Below are 17,591 nucleotides of genomic sequence, written 5' to 3'. Positions count from 1 at the left end.
AGGAACGAGCGGGGAAGGGTTAAAAAGGAAGTCTGCCCCCCCCCCCTTTGTAGATAATCTAAAGCAAAGAACCTGCTATCTAAAGTCGAGAGAATCCTTTCTTTCTTTTTTAAAAGACTTCAACCTTCACGGTTTGGCACTATAAGAAACTTTACTGGAGGATAAAAGATTAATTTTGAGAGTTGAAGTTTCACCCCCCCCCGGACCCGGGAGCGTCCCGCGAGAGAGCCTGAGAGTGAGCTATTGAAGAGTTTGAAAGCTGTCAAATTGGCTGTCAGCAGGAAAAAGAGAACTTTGTTTTCATCGCTTCTGCTGGTTATATTTGTTACAAATTTGTTGAAAATAAGGAAGGGCTGATACAAATTAACTTGACTATTGGATTTTAGCTGAAAGACATTAAGGAACTAAAATCCCCCTAGAGGGGGTTTAGGACATTACAAGAATGGCTGGAGGAGGGAATTGAAGTAGAACTGAATTGGATAGAACATTTGTTCTCTTGGGAAAGTTACAAGGTGAAATTGATGTTTTGGCTACAAGCGTTACAACTTTGGTCTTAGCAGCAAACAACATTGTTGAAGCTGATAAGGACTTGAAGCAGGAAGCCCATACAATTGGGCAAATAGAGAAATTTGAGAGTCATGAGAATATGGAGAAGGAGACATATGCTGCCCCTGAACAAAAGGAAGGAGGAGCTGTAATTTTGCAGATGTTAAAGGAGAGTTGTAATTGGTGGCCTGACATGAAGGCAACAAAGGAGAATAAAAAGTTGATGTGGAAAGCCTGGCCTGAATTGGAGAGCCTAAAATTGAGAGATCTCCTCATGTGGAGATCTGAAGACCGAAGGATTACAAATTTGATTAAGGTGGAAGTTGGAGCTTTGGGGACACTTGGACTTGAAAGGAGTATGAAACAAGATTTGGAGTACCCCATAGGCTCTATTTTTAAGTATGGAGGGCTGGCTGGAAAAAATATGGATCCTGTTGGGCCAAAGTCTCCCCGAGATTTGGGGTTTAACATTAAGGACTATCAAAAAGGCTGGCAGAGAGGAATTGAAAGAGATTTAAGAGCCTCGGACGTGAGATCTCCAGGCTAAAGAATATATTGAACTGATGAACACTTGTTGGGGACTGAAACCGGGAAAGGGGTGGGTGGAGTTTGGGAATCCAAAGGGTATATAACTATAACTTGCTTTGTTGTTATTTTGTTTTGCTATCTGTATGGAATTGGGGAAAGCTGTGGAAGGGAAATTTCGGTCGACTTTAGGGAAAATGTTTAAGAATGAGTAACAATGTATAAATACCGATGTTTAAATTTGGATAAGTTAAAATTGGTTTTTAAAATGGTTTAAATTAAATGAAAATAAGGTAATAAGGATTTGCTGAATTAATGATTCAAGTTGGAATACAAGAAGGGGAGGTGAGAGGAGGTCTGAGAATCAAGTTAAATGAAAATAAGTAATTGAAATTTTATGTGTTTCTTTTTTAAATTGTTTTTTTAAGTTTTGGATTTTTGTATTTCTGTTGTTTTTTGTTTAAATTTGTTTTTGTGTGTTTTTTTGAAAATGCTAATAAATATTCATTAAAAAAATAGTAAGGGCACATCAGGAAGCAAGTTCAATATGATTTATTTGTTTTTAATGTTTTGATTTGTATGTCCTGGTCTGCTACAAACGCTTATTGTTTGGCCCATTTCTTTCTGCCCCATCTGGCTCTAGGCACACTGGGTGAGGAAATGGGGGGTGGGGGTGGGGAATCAGGGCCGCCAAGAGAGGGGCTACTGATATATTGTGCCCAGAAAAGGTACGTCTCTAGCCCTTGTGGAGCAGAAGTGATGGAGCAAAATGTACATGCACCTTTCAGAACTATGGCTTTGTGAGATAGGAGCCCATGTCCATCTTCATTGTTTCTTAGCCAGTGAGTGAAATCAGAGCTGTGATTAATGAGTGCTATAGTATAGACCAATTTAGAGTCATACAAATAAAAGAGAAGACTCCAAAACAAGCCAGGAAGGCATCGTGTAGGGATTTCCTGATTCATTTGGAGCTGTTTTGGGTGAATGTGTTTTTCACTATTTTTATCTGGATTCCAAGCTGGTTTTATCAAAATAATTGAGAAATCAAGGATTTTAACATCGCTTTGGCGGCTCAGGATCATCTCCACCTAAATGAAAAAGGTAGCTGCAAATATAGGAGTTCAGACTCTGGTTTATTTTCAATAATACCAGTAATAATACTGAGCAGTTTTAAAAAAAACCATTCAATAATACAAGAGAGGACTGTGTACCTAGAATAAACAAGTGGTTATTTTATTTTTTATGCAAAAGGCTTGACTGTATTCTTATAATGGAATAACTGGAATATACAAATTTTACTGTTTTGGATTAACAGGAGCTGGTGAAAACGTGATAAATTTATGTGGCAATCCAACACACAATTACCTGAGAGTTGATCCCATTTAATTCAGTGGGGCCTACTTCTGAGTGTATCAGTATCAAACTTTATTTCGGTCACAGACCAGGAAAAGAAAACATACGGATAAACTGAACACCTAAGACTTAAAACAGGTAGGGAATAAAAACTAGTACAGTGGTACCTCTGGATGCGAATGGGATCCGTTCCGGAGACCCATTTGCATCCTGAAGCGAATGCAACCCGTGTCTGCACATCTGCGTGGGTCACAATTCGCCACTTCTGTGCATGTGCATGACGTCATTTTGACTGTCTGCGCATGCGCGAGCAGCGAAACCTGGAAGTAATGGGCTCAGTTACTTCCGGGTCGCCGCAGGGCACAACCCGAAAATGCTTAACCTGAAGCTACTTCAACCCGAGGTATGATTGTAATTAAAAGGTGATTATATCATACATAGGGACGCTGGTGGCGCTGTGGGTTAAACCACAGAGCCTAGGACTTGCCGATCAGAAGGTCGGCGGTTCGAATCCCCGTGACGGGGTGAGCTCCTGTTGCTCTGTTCCAGCTCCTGCCAACCTAGCAGTTCGAAAGCACATCAAAGTGCAAGTAGGTACCGCTCCGGCGGGAAGGTAAACGGCGTTTCCGTGTGCTGCTCTGGTTCGCCAGAAGCGGCTTAGTCATGCTGGCCACATGACCCGGAAGCTGTACACCAGCTCCCTCAGCCAATAAAGCGAGATGAGTGCCACAACCCCAGAGTCGGTCACGACTGGACCTAATGGTCAGGGGTCCCTTTACCTTTACCTTTATATCATACATACAGTGGTGCCTCAGTTTTCAAACGTAATCCATTCCGGAAGACCGTTCGACTTCTGAAGCGTTTGAAAACAAAAGCATTTACTTATGGAAAACTCAATACGGCAGCTGCATTCGAAAACGAAAGCAGTTCCAGATTTTCGGTGTTCAAAAACCAATTCGTTCGACTTCCAAGATGTCCGAAAACTGAGGTACCACTGTACATATATAACTTTAAAAGATAAAAACAGAGACAAACTGTTAAAAGCGACTATAAGGGAGGGAGTGCAGAGGAACACAGGTCTTGCATTTTGGGCCTAGTTTGTGGTGCAAACCATCCTTTGACCAATATTCATCCTGGCAGTGCAAAGTGTAGCAACTGAGTATGTAACATCTGGGTTTTCATCTTGAAGTAGCAGGGAAGTATAAAGTTGTACTGTATGACCTGGAAATTTATGTAGTATAGGCAAGATGACCCTAGCTTGTATATCTGTATAGTATTGGCAGTGAAAAAAGACATGTTCTGTTGTTTCCAGTTGCCCAGAGCAGCTGGCTGAGACTAATCTTCCTTTTGCGTGGGTTTGCTCCCTTAGCTACTTCTGAGTGGAGATGACTAGGATTACACTAACTGTAGTGCAAGTGTAGAAAACATGGTGCCTTCCGTATGTTGCTAACATCATCTCGTGACTTTGGGCTGATGCTGGTGGATGGCCCCACATTTGCTATCCTTAGCCTACATCCTTAATTTTGTGGTGCTTGTTGAATAATTGCTCTTGTAGCATGGAAGTTATTTGACAATGTTAAGCTCCAAAGACCTTGATATGGTCTGTGTGATCTGTTTCTCTATTGTTCTCTGTTGTGAAAGTGTAAAATTAGTTTCTTTGTGAATGTGACAGAGACATCGACACCCAGCTTGTTAAGAAAACTGACCAACATAATACTGAGTTCTGCAACATGCTGGTCCTCGGGGGGAGGAGGGGAAGATGTGCTTGAGTATTGATCCTTTCCCTGACAGCTGGGCTCTTTATGGGGTGCAAGGGCTTAGCAACAGCCAACATTTATTAGTGCCTTTTTAGAAATCCATTAACCGTTCTGCTTCCCCTGCGCTTCGCTTTTTGAAAACCAAACAGCTTCTCAGTAGAACCCAGAGCTTTAAAATAAAAATCGAATGGAATTGTACAAGTATGCAGCTGAATACCAGTTGCTCAGAATCACAAATGAGCGAGGGCTATTGCTCTAATGTCCTGTTTTTGGCCTTCGCATAGGCTTCTGGGTGGCCCCTGTGAGAACAAAGTGCTAGTAGTTCTTTGGTCTGAACCCACAGGGCTTTCCTTGTTTGTATAAATATGGATCTAAACAACATGCTGGTGGTTCCCGCCCCTCCCCCAATCTGTGCAAATTAAGATCCTAATATACATAAGGGAAATTTGTTGTTTCTTATATAAATAATATTTTCTGTTCTCTGTGGTCTAAACCACTGAGCCTCTTGGACATGCCGATTGGAAGGTCGGCAGTTTGAAGCCCCACGACGGGGTGAGCTCCCGTTGCTCTGTCCAGCTCCTGCCAACCTAGCAGTTCGAAAGCACACCAGTGCAAATAGATAAATAGGTATCACCGTGGCAGGAAGGTAAACAGCATTTCTGTGAGCTCTGGTTTCCATCTTTGTGTCCTGTTGTGCCAGAAGTGGTTTAGTCATGCTGGCCACATGACCTGGAAAGCTGTCTGTGGACAAATGCTGGCTACCTCAGCCTGAAAGCAAGATGAGCACCACAACCCCATAGTTGGTTAATTCCACAGTGGGTTGCAGGCTAGACAGATGGAATCTTTTCTTTAATAGTTTCCAAAAAGACACTGATGCTCCCAATAATACTTCCTGGAAAAGCACAGTAAGTTAATTTCTACCATAAAATGTTTTAAGAGTCTTTCTTCTTGACATTCAGAAATTATGCTGCGAAGGGTGAATCCCCCACCCCCCCCATCAGTGCATTAGCAACAAACAGATAACTGGAATTACTTGAGGTGGTTAAGACTTTAATTTTTAGTTTGCTTGAGATCGTTAGAGATTAATTTTTAGTTTTCTGCTTGTGCTGACTTGCACATTAGCAAGACCTTAGGCTTGGGATATAAAGCTCTGTGTTCTGATACTATACCTGTGTCTGAGAGCTACACTGAGCTTCTTTGCTCATATTTGAATTTCTCCTGGCTCCCATATAAATGGGAACCAAGAGCTCTTATGAATAAATGATAGTGTCTTTGGAAGGAGGCTGTTTAGTGAGATCATAACCGGGGGGATTTTATTTTATTTCCCCCCCATGCATGCATGTTTACCTCTCCTAGGCTCCCTTTCCTTTAATCCTTTGTTAATGAATGTAGAGTTTGCCAGCTTTGCAACCTGTTTACCTCCAGCTCTGAAACACCATCAGAAAAGACAAAGAAAAAGTGATAATGCTCCATCTGACAAGTAAACCTTGTTCTCTTCCAATTAACTGAATGCCAGCTGTTGCCTAGCATGAGTGAGTTATTTTTGGATTTTAGGGATGCATTTATGACTGATTAAAGCAGAATGAAAGGAATAGCTATTTATCAGTTTCATAATTAAGTTTCATTGTTTGTTCCCTCAATTATTAATCCAGAAATGTCCAGAAGTTGACATGGCCCTACTTTCATGTCTTTTGCTCTACAAATTTGTGTTGCACACTAATACTAATTTTTGTGTGAGTAACCCAAGAATTGGCCAGGGTCAGCTTTAGGAATCTGGTTTCTATATCTTTGGCCACTTAGTGTTTATCTGATCATGCTTATGAATATAAATTTTCTTGTATTTCAAGTTAATCCAGAAGCTGGCTCTACTCATGAATATTAATGCGCACACAGCTGATCTCTGCAAATGATCACATCCATAAACATGAAAACACTGTTAACTTGCAATAATGAGCACTCTCTTGGATTTTGGTCCCAGCTCGGCTTTACAATTCTAATGTTACAATTTAATGCTCTATTCTCCCTCTCCGTCTTTTTTAAGCCCCCATGGAAGCTGTTTTATTAATTTAGTATCTCCCACGAAAAGCATACCCTGTGTCAACGTTTGCAGTTGACTCAAAACACCATCTATGGTGTTACTTCTACAACTTGGTACATGATGAGGCTGTGATCATAGAGGCCCATGGTTGTGTTCCCCAATTTTTTTGCCCATGAATGGGATATAAACTCTGGAGAGCTCCACCAAAGAGAAGACTGAATAAGATCAAAGATCTAGGAGATAGCTGGTTCAACTGTATATAAAAGCCAGCTGCTCCATTGTTACATTTGGGGCCTTTGTTCCCCTTTAGCTCCCTGAGCCACAGTCTCCTATGTTCCCAACAGACCTTTGCATTCAATTTGTATACTAGGAAGATGGCAAGCTGGTAAATTTATGTAGTGAGTTTGTTCACTTACCATGCATTACTACAATATTGTAATATTTTTATCACACAGTGTGCAGTTATTTTAAATTTGTTATTTGGAAATGTAGACTATTGTATATCTAAAAGCACAGAACATATTGGACATGTGTTGCCATTGCATTCGTAATTGTGCTGGGAATTGTGCCTGGTCAAGAGATATGAGTGAAAGCATAAATAATAGCTAACAGCTGCATCTCTGAACACCTTGTTCCAGGCAACAACAGGAAACTTACTTAACCACAAGGTAATGGATGAAGCCTATGGTGGAGCTAGAAGTTAACAAAGCAAGTCCAGGAGGGCTGTTAGAATCAATGATGCATGTACCACGCTGTTTTGTGGAAAACTATAAAAGCATCAGTGTAACTTGTAGGTAGGGTCTCCTGTCTGCACCATGAGGTGGATGGGACACCATTCTGGGGCAAGAATAAATTCTTATTGCTTTGCTACCTATTACCTCATTATTGATTTCCACTAGACAACAAACCTCAAAGTAGCAAAGTTCACAACAGCCATCCCAGAATGTGAAGCCAGCATGAGGGCTAGAGAAAATAAACATAGTTTCAGGATGAGTCCACAAAGGCCTTCCCCTGCTTTCGTCTCCCTTCAATTTGGCAATAACACTGTGGCTGAGGCAGAGAGATGGTTCTCCCTGGCTTCCCTCTCTGGAACCCTTCATCAAAGCCACCAGTTGAATCATTCATCTTGGAAAGACTGGTGACAGCGGCTTCTGCATAAGGGTTTGGAACAGGCCGTCAGTTCTTTTAATAATAACTGCCTTTCTTGACGTCAGTGAGGTACAAAATTGCTCCTCTCATTGCGGAGACTTCCATTCAGAGTGTGTGTTTGTAGCATTGATAATATACCTGCCTGGTAGGGTTGGGAAAATCTGTTAGTTAAGGTTTCTCTCAGATTCTCAATTTTTCCATTTCTTAAGTTCAATTCTCCATATTTCCGCATCACTTTGCATTTTAAAAACGAAACAAACAAATCTCATGAAAATTCATCAGCATTTTGGTGCAAACTTCTACTAATGTACACATTTTTGTGAAACATTTTTGTATGTTATTTTTCACTATTGTGCATGAAGGAGTACATTGCAAAATTCAGAGAAGTCTGAACTTCAAATATTGGCTGCGTTTTGGTTCATGCATTGTTTCAGAAAGTGAAATATAGGTTGGCTCACCTTTAAATGAAATGAGTCTCTTGCCCATACTTACTGCCCAGTCTGACTTTCTTTCTCAACCTCTCCACTGAATCAGAGGCACAGATGCAGCAATGCCAACCTGCTCTTTCATGCCACTGCTGTGCTCTGTTCAAAGTACTGGTTTTGTCCTTTAAAGGCCTCCATGGCTTGGGACTAGGATCACCTGAAAGACTAATAATAATAATAATAATAATAATAATAATAATAATAATAATTTTTATTTATACCCCGCCCTCCCCAGCCAAGGCCGGGCTCAGAGCGGCTTACAAGCAATAATAAAAACAAGTTAAATGATTACAACTTCAAAACAAAATTAAAAATACAACATTAAAATATTGAAACATTAAAATATTAAAATGTAGCCTCATCGCAGGAGGAGAAGGAAAAGAAAAAAGAAAGAGAGGGAGGGAATCAAATTGGCTCCAAGTCAAAGGCCAGTGTGCCTGCCCCTATCCTGAGAATGGAGGTCCTTCTTTGGGTGCTCCTTCAGTCTGAGGGTGGGTGGTGGCTACAGGGGGAACAACCTACTGGGTGTTGATGGCCTCCAACTATGTTCTCTCCAGGGCGGCTCACCTGATGCCTACCTTGATACCTGTGAGAGGCCAAATTTTTGGAAACTTCTCTTTTGTTATTCCTTAGAACTGCTCTCACCCTGTGCTTTTATGGTGTATTTAGTTATTTATAGTATTTATAGCCTTCTCTTCATTGAATATTTCCAAACCAAGAGTGGGGAACAAAGCAATAAAAATACCCAAAGAAAAGCAGCAATATACAAAAATGACAAAATCATATGAACAGGTCCAATAAGCAACCAATTAACAATTCTGCCATAAAGTAAACAAGCAAAACTACAATGACCAGAAAAAACAAAACATGCAAATAAATAAAACGAGTTTAACCAAATGCCTAGGTCAGTGGTTTTCAACCAGGTAAGGGGTGACATAACTGGGGCCCCCTGCCTCACAGGGGAGCCACAGAAAGAGTGTAGTTAGTCAAGGGTGGTGTGGACTCAAAAAGGTTGAAAACCTCTGACTTAGGTAGAAATACAGACACAGGACATTCAAACAGATTAAATAACCAACAGTCTTTGCACTCTCTCTCACACAAAGAGGGTCGCCATCTGTGCCAATCTCTCTCTGCAGTTTTTAGGCAAGCAGCTGCCACAAACAACATTCAGGGTCCTCCTAAATGTTGTTGGGTGTTGGTGTCTTTTTATAATAAGTTTGGTTATAACTTTTTGCAAGACACCCTGGGAACTTGCTGAAAGCTGGGTCATAAAACTCTAAATAAATAAAATAAAAACTATTGTATTTTCTTCTTTTTAAAAGAAATCAAAACTGTATGACTGTGTGATGGACTAGAGCCCTCATCCATCAGCGTAAACATACGAAGAAGTGGAAGATGAAGAAGAGAGAAAAACATTCAAACAGTCTTGCCAACACATAAAACTTCGTTGTGCAATAGTACTAAAAGTAGAATGGTACAAAATACAGCAAAGGGTAGAGAAATAGTAAGTAGCATCATTTCAGTAAGGCAAGGTAAAGGTCCCCTGAGTCAAAGGCAATTATGGGATGCGGCGCACATCTCGCCAAGGGAGCCAGCGTTTGTCCGCAGACAGCTTTTCTGTGTCATGTGGCCAGCATGACTAAACCACTTCTGGTGCAACGGGACACCACGATGAGTGCAAAGCACACGGAAACACTGTCTACCTTCCCGCTACAGCGGTACCTATTCATCTATTTGCACTGCTATGCTTTTGAACTGCTAGGTTGGCAGGAGCTGGAACAGAGCAACGGGAGCTCACCTTGTTGTGTGGATTCAAACCGCCAACCTTCCGATTGGCAAACCAAAGAGGCTCAGTGGTTTAGAGCACAGCACCACCCGCTCCCCTCATTTCAGGATATGGTATGTAACAAATGTAACCATGGTTTTGCAATACCAAATTTCTTATTTTGTCTTTTTCAGCTACAATTGTGTTGAATGAACTAAACTGGACTGGAGCTTTAGATGAAGTCTTTAAAAGGAACAGAGAAGAAGACCCAACCTTGCTTTGGCAAGTTTTTGGCAGTGCAACTGGCCTCGCCAGGTATTACCCAGGTAATTTGCAGTCCTGAAGACATAAATTTGTTCCAGGGCACTAACTTTGTCACTCCAGTCAATTCATATAAAAATCACCACACATTTTTAGCAGGGCAGGCAAGAGAATACAAATTAGCCATTCCCTTGTGTAAAGTTTGCGAAGTTGGAGCTGGGAGCATTTAAAGTGTTGTGAGAAGAGAAGTCATATCCCCAAAATCTATTTAACTCCAGGCTGTTCCCTAAAAGAGAAGCAATATCTGGTGGAGTCTTGTTTGAAAATTTCAACAGGCATGTTGGCTTTTTATATAGGTTGCAGCTCTCTGTATGCCCCTCATAATGACAGTTGATTCCTCTAGCCTTGGGAGCGCTTGAATCAACTACTAGGTGCATAATTTTACTGAGTTAAATTAAGAGGAAGCGCTACTGTTTCATTGGGAATGTTTGCCCTTATGAACTGTCTTCAGTACCTCTGAAGATGATGACTCTGCCACTGGAGTTCAAACTGAGAGAAGGGTTTTGTTTTATGCATGCATCTGTCCTGCTCTTTAGAGAATCTCATTACTGTACCAAAGTAATTAATTTAAGAGGGTGTATTTTTATTTCTTTAGGCCACTAGTAGACTTAGTTCAATTAATGTATTCTGGGAGAGACATCTAATCCAGTTAGTTTAATGCTTCTATAAAGCAGTTTCTAAAAAAAGAAAATAAATTAAGCAATCAAATTTTACTGTATGACTAAGAGCTCAATCCTTTGCATATGTACTCAGATGTACTCAGATGTACCGTATTTTTCACCCTATAGGACGCACTTTTTCCCCTCCAAAAATGAAGGGGAAATGTGTGTGCGTCCTATGGGACGAATGCAGGCTTTCGCTGAAGCCTGGAGAGCGAGAGGGGTCGGTGCGCACCGACCCCTCTCGCTCTCCAGGCTTTGCGGACCTCTCCGCAAGCAGCGGGAGCGCTCCCGCTGCTTGCGGAGAGTTGCCTGCGTGCTGAAGCCTGCCCTCGCTGAGCTCAGCGCGTCCAGGCTTCGCGGACCTCTCCGCAAGCAGCGGGAGCCAGCGCTGGGCTCCCACGGCTTGCAGAGAGCTGCCTGTTTGGGGGCTGGGGTCGGGGGAAGCTCGAGCCTCCCCCGCCCCAGCCCCGCGCCTGGGGGAAAATAATTTTTTTCCCTTTATTCCCCCCCCCCAAAAAAAACTAGGTGCGCCTTATGGGACGGTGCGTCCTATAGGGCAAAAAATACGGTAAGTCCCACTAAGTTAAATGGGGCTTAGTCTCCAGTAAATGGGAATAAGATTGCATCCTAAGTGTTGATGTCTGCATATATACTATACTTAGTATTTTAGCTTCTGACGCTAATTTGGCTTCTAAAGTCTATCAGGGTTTTACAGTGTCCAGTTTTCATCATTGCAGGCAATGGTTTTTCAAATTTCTTTGAAGGCTCAGAAACCAAAGAAAGTCCTGGGTGTCCTGAGATCAGATAGTGGGTTTTCTGCACTATTTTCTGCACATTTCATTCCTCAACCCTTCATTATGGAATTAGGGAAATTAAATTTATGCTTATGCACAGAATTTACATAATTCCCAAGCAGTGTTTCAGCTTCCTTGAAATCTAATTTGAGTTTCTCTAGTGCAGGAAATTTGGGGGACTCAGAATGCAATTAGTCCAGCTTATTGTTCAATCAAGTGTCCCTTTTTGCATAATAAAAATATTGTACATCTATCAAGTCCCTGAACATTTTGAGCCCAATAAATTGTTTCCTTCTCTATTTCTGTGTGTGCCTCCAAATTCTGCTTTTCTGTGCTGTGTACTGTGAATAGCTTGCAGCCCGCACTTCTTTCCAGGTCCCCAATATTTTTATTTATTTTATTTCATAAAACTTATATACTGCTTGATTATATCTAATATATGCAGCAACCCTTGGCAACAGTGTACAATTAAAATAGGGCTATGGAGTTCATTCACTTTTTGCCTAATAACTGAGCAATATAAACTACCCATGCATCTCAAAGCTTTCTGTTTATTTTTCTTATTTATTTATACATCTTTATTTGATTTTCAAAAAAAAAAGTACTCAGAAGGAACACAAATATTAAAGACAGATAGTTAATTAAATTAAATGAATGGGTGAAATCATTTAAAAGCAATTAAAAACAATTGTTAATGAACTCCTCCATAAAAGGACTATCATCAGCAATAAAAACAACTACAGGACACCAACATTCATTGGATATACTACATGCAACTTGTGTGGTTGGGGACAATTTTAAAACCAATCACAGAACCAAGGTAGCACCCCAAAAATGCCACAAAATGTGTTGGTTTTTTTTCAAATATTTTTTATTGAGTTTACAGAATATAGAAATACAGAAGAAAAACAGATAAAAGAAAAAGAATAAAAATTTCAAATTTCCATAATCCTTTTATCAAATCTACTGGACTTCCCCACATCCTCCAGACCCTGCATTATTTATAATACAAACTTCAGCAATTTGTTATCTTATTTCATTACTTATTGTATCTTTCAATTTATCATGTTACCAAATTCAGAATATTGTATCCCAATTCTTATATATTTTAATTAAAACACAATAAAATTATTTCATAATTCCACCTCCAACTTCTTATACCTTAGTTTTCATTTCACCTGATTGCAATTGCTGGGGCTAAAATTTCCTAAAAAATGCATTTTCTTAACATTCATACAACTTATAATGCTTTTGCAAATAGTCCTTAAATTTTTTCCAATCCTCTTCCATTGCTTCTTCTCCCAAGTCTCGGATTCTGCCAGTCATTTCAGCCAGTTCCATATAGTCCATCAACTGCGTCTGCCATTCCTCCAGCGTGGGTAAATCTTGTGTCTTCCAGTACTTTGCGATGAGAATTCTTGCTGCAGTAGTAGCATACATAAAAAAGGTTCTGTCCTTCTTTAACACATTCTGGTCTACAATGCCCAGAAGAAAGGCCTCCGGTTTCTTAGGTAAGGTATATCTAAATACCTTTTTTAGCTCATTGTAAATCATCTCCCAGAAGGCCTTCACTTTCGGACATGTCCACCAGAGGTGAAAGAATGTCCCTTCCGCCTCCTTACACTTCCAACATTTATTATCAGACAGGTGGTATATCTTAGCAAGCTTGACTGGGGTCATGTACCACCGGTATATCATTTTCATAATATTTTCCTTCAAGGCACTACATGCCGTGAATTTCATTCCGGTGTTCCATAACCTTTCCCAGTCCTCAAACATGATGTTATGCCCAATATCCTGCGCCCATTTTATCATGGCGGATTTTACTGTCTCATCCTGTGTATTCCACTTAAGCAGCAAGTTATACATTCTCGAGAGTAATTTGCTTTTTGGTTCTAACAATTCTGTCTCTAGTTTCGATTTTTCCACCTGGAACCCCACCTTTTTGTCCACTTTAAAAACTTCCTGAATTTGGGCATAATGCAACCAATCTCGCACCTTGTTTTTTAGTTTTTCCAAGCTCTGCAACTTCCAATTGACTCCAATTTTTTCAATTATTTCGCAATATTTTGGCCAGTAGGCCTCCATGTTAAGTCTCTTACGTGCCTTGGCCTCCACCGGTGAAAGCCACCTCGGGGTCTTACTCTCCAATAAGTCTTTATATTTTGTCCAGACCATAAAAATTGCTCTTCTAACAATATGGTTTTTAAACAATTGGTGAACTTTAACCTTGTCATACCACAGATATGCATGCCACCCAAAAGCATTATCAAACCCTTCCAGATCAAGGACATCAGTGTTCTCCAACAAGATCCAATCTTTCATCCAGCAGAAGGCTGCAGATTCATAATATAACCTCAAGTCCGGCAGGGCAAATCCCCCTCTTTCTTTCGTGTCAGTTAATATTTTAAACTTTATTCGGGGCTTTTTGCCCTGCCAAACAAACTTAGAAATATCCTTCTGCCACTTTCCAAAACATTCCACCTTGTCCACGATCTGTAGGGCCTGGAACAAAAATAACATTTTCGGCAATACATTCATCTTTATAGCTGCTATTCGACCTAACAAGGAAAGTTTCAATCTTGTCCAAACTTCCAAATCTCTTTTAATTTCTGACCAACATTTCTCATAATTATCTTTAAACAAATTCAAATTTTTAGAGGTCAGATATACCCCTAGGTATTTCACTTTTTTAACCACATTTAATTCTGTCTCTTTCAGGAACTCATCTGTTTCTGTAGATGTCAAATTTTTTGCTAAAACCTTAGTCTTTTGCTTATTCAACTTGAATCCCGCCACCCGACCAAAATCAGAAATTAATCCTAAAACTCTTTTAGAACTAGAAACTGGCTCCTGTAATGTTAGTACCAAGTCATCTGCAAATGCTTTTAGTTTATATTGTTTCACTCCGACCTTAATTCCCTGTACCAACTGGTCCTTTCTGATCATGTTCAATAGCACCTCCAGGACTGAAATAAACAATAGAGGTGATAGGGGGCACCCCTGCCGTGTCCCTTTTTCAATTTTAAACTCCTCTGTCACCACATTGTTTACTATCAATTTAGCTTTTTGTTCTGAGTAAATTGCTTCTATTCCATTTTCGAACCCCCGTCCCACTCCCATCCCTTCCAAATTTTTCTTCATAAACATCCAAGAAATGTTATCAAAGGCTTTCTCCGCATCAATAAAAATTAACACCGCTCTAGTATTAAGATTTGTTTGTAAAAGTTCCAAAATGTCAATGATGTTTCTGGTGTTGTCAAACAAATGCCTGCCAGGGAGAAAGCCCGCCTGATCCTTGTGAATCACTCCATTAAGTACTTTTTTAAACCTACTTGCCAGAATATCCGCAAAAATTTTATAATCCACATTTAGGAGTGAGATGGGACGGTAGTTCTTAAGTTGAGTCTTTTCAGTCTCTGATTTAGGTATCAATGTGATGAAAGCTTCTTTCCACGTTTCCGGTGCCTTCTTCCCCTCCATGATCTGGTTACAAACCTCCATCAGGGGTTGTATCAAGTAGTCCTTAAGAACCTTATAATATTTGGAGGTAAGTCCATCAGGGCCTGGAGATTTGCCTAGTTGGAGGTTCTGTATGGCACTTTCGATTTCCTGCTGTGAAATTTTACCATTCAGGATTGTTCTCATTTCCTGGGGTATTTTTTGTAATCCATTGGTTTTAACGAATTGGTCCACCTCGGACTCTTTCTGCGGCCCTTGTGCGTAAAGTTCTTTGAAATATCTCTGGAAACACTTTCTAATTTCCTCGGGTTTCTGAACAATTCTCCCTTCAATCTCTAGATTTGTAACTGTATTTAGTTTTTGTCTTTTTTTCAACTGCCATGCTAGCAGTTTCCCACACTTATTTGCTGATTCAAAAGATCTTTGTTTCATTTGTTTAATTTTCCATTCCACTTCTTGGTTTATCAATTTCGAATATTGTGCTTGGAAAAATTTCACTTCTCTCAGCACTTCCTTCGACTTAGGCCTAGATCTTAATTTTTTCTCTCCTTCTCTTATTTTCTCCAGTACCTTCTCCTTTTCATTCCAGAGTCTTTTCTTTATCGTATTTTGTTGTATTAGAAACCCTCTCATGACTGCTTTACTTGCGTCCCAGATTGTTCTTTTTTCCACTGTGGTGTTTAAGTTTATCTCAAAATAGTCCTTTAGAGTTTTTTGGGCCTTCTTAACAATCTCCTGATCTCTTAGTAATGTGTCATTCATTTTCCATCTGAAGGACCCGGCTGTGTTTAATCTCAATTCCACTTTCAGGGCATTATGGTCGGAGCAGGTTCTTGGGCAGATTTCCACTTTTCTAGTCTTGGGTGCCAGTCCTTTAGTTGTCCATATTTGGTCGATTCGTGTCCCCAAAAATGCCACAAAATGTGTTTTTTTGGGGTAATTTGGGTGCTACAAGGTATCATTTATTATGAGCCCAAGGTGTTTCAGGGGGAAAAATCATTTATCAAGAGCACATTGTTTTCAGCAACAATTTTGACTCACCAGGGATATTTCAGTAACTGTGAGGATATTGCAGATTTTCAGTGGGCTGGGAATTCCAAAGTATGGATGTCACAGCTATGCTTGGTCACCCATTGACAGAATCAAATTCTGAAAATAAAGAGCCTATGCAAAATATGTGAACTAACTAGCTCCATAAACATGAGTGTTGCATTATTTGGATAATTTCCCTTAATAACAAGGTGGTGAATCTACTTTACCGTTACTGAAAAGCCTTAACTGATATACAGCAATATCAAATCAGAAAATATTAAGGGAAATTAGCATGATCAGGGTTTTGGATCCTGAGGAAACCTCTAAGTGTATTCCGCTGACTATGCTTAGAAGCCCCACCCAGACCTTCCTACCCGATTGAGAAAGGCCACAGGTGGAACCGCCACAACTGAGAGGCGCATAGGCCCACTTGCCCATCCCACACATTTTATGCCCCCAGGTGGCCTTTTGAATGCATGAAGTGAGCTGTAGAAGAAAGTGTTTGTCCTTTCACAGAATAACCACCGAACACTTATTTCTAGGTAAAGGTAAAGGGACCCCTGACCATTAGGTCCAGTCGTGGCCGACTCTGGGGTTGTGGCGCTCATCTCGCTTTATTGGCTGAGGGAGCCAGAATACAGCTTCCGGGTCATGTGGCCAGCATGACTAAGCTGCTTCTGGTGAACGAACAGCGCACGGAAACGCCGTTTACCTTCCCGCTGGAGTGGTACCTATTTATCTACTTGCACTTTGATGTGCTTTCAAACTGCTAGGTGGGCAGGAACAGGGACCAAACAATAGGAGCTCACTCCATCATGGGGATTCGAACCACCGACCTTCTGATTGGCAAGCCCTAGGCTCTTGTTTTTAGCAACTTTCAAATACTTGAATGTTGACTGTGTGTTTGTGTGAGCAAAACAAGACTTGCTTTCAGGAATCCTGAACATTTTGGTTTGTTTTCTTTCTTTTGTATTGAAGAAAGTATAGCAAGCAGAAAAGCTCTTTCTGAGAAACCTAAGAAAATGTCGCTAAGGAATTTATGTTCTCATTAAAAAAGCCCTCACGTTCAACCAATTCCCCCCCTCTTTTCTTAGTACAGGTATAAGTATTTTATAGAGAAACATAGTGGCATGTATTTTTAAGCCACACAAAGACTTTTTAATTGTTGTTATGACACAAGTTGTGTGTGTTACCGGTATTTATGTTGTTTTTAATGCACATAATCTTGACATCTGCCATTTCTGCATAGAAATCAGTGGAGCAAGCTGTAAACAATGGAGATAAATTTCTCTAGAAACTTAAGGAAACTGCCAACTTGCAATCTTAACTACTGTACATAGGTGAGCTGAGGAAAAAAGGAGAAGAAACACTGGAACAGTCTGCATACCCCTGCTATTCCAACAATGTAGAAGGATAGAATAACAAATATATTGAGAGAGAGCCCCCACTTTGTGGTACAGTAATAGTAGCCAGGCTTTTTGGCAAGCATGTTACAAGTTTTCTCTTTCCATGATTTTTATGGTTGACTTTGGTAGGATGCTTTAATCTTATTGTTGTTCACTTCTCTTTTCAATAATAAAATAGATGTAAAGTCTAGAGTATGAGATATTACTACTTTTGTGTAATTATATATATATACAGTACTGCTATAGAATGTGGTTACCTGTCTACTGAAGGTGGGGAGACCAGAGTTCAGCTCAAA

At 40.3% G+C, this 17,591-nt stretch overlaps 1 protein-coding gene across 5 annotated transcripts in view; it reads left to right on the top strand.

Annotated features, from left to right (window-relative positions):
* CACNA2D1 (calcium voltage-gated channel auxiliary subunit alpha2delta 1) overlaps positions 1-17,591 on the top strand; it is a 390,752-nt gene that overhangs the window by 252,271 nt on the left and 120,890 nt on the right. For all 5 annotated transcript variants that reach the window (XM_081879076.1, XM_081879074.1, XM_081879077.1 and 2 more), the window contains exon 7: positions 9,813-9,944. In XM_081879076.1, the coding sequence (XP_081735202.1) occupies positions 9,813-9,944 (132 nt within the window). The remainder of the gene's footprint in view (positions 1-9,812; positions 9,945-17,591) is intronic.

The sequence above is a fragment of the Podarcis erhardii genome (assembly GCF_964252035.2).
Source record: "Podarcis erhardii genome assembly, chromosome: 10".
Classification (NCBI taxonomy): Eukaryota; Metazoa; Chordata; class Lepidosauria; order Squamata; family Lacertidae; genus Podarcis; species Podarcis erhardii.
Note: the sequence above shows the minus strand (reverse complement) of the source record. Positions and strands in the feature narration are given on the sequence as shown.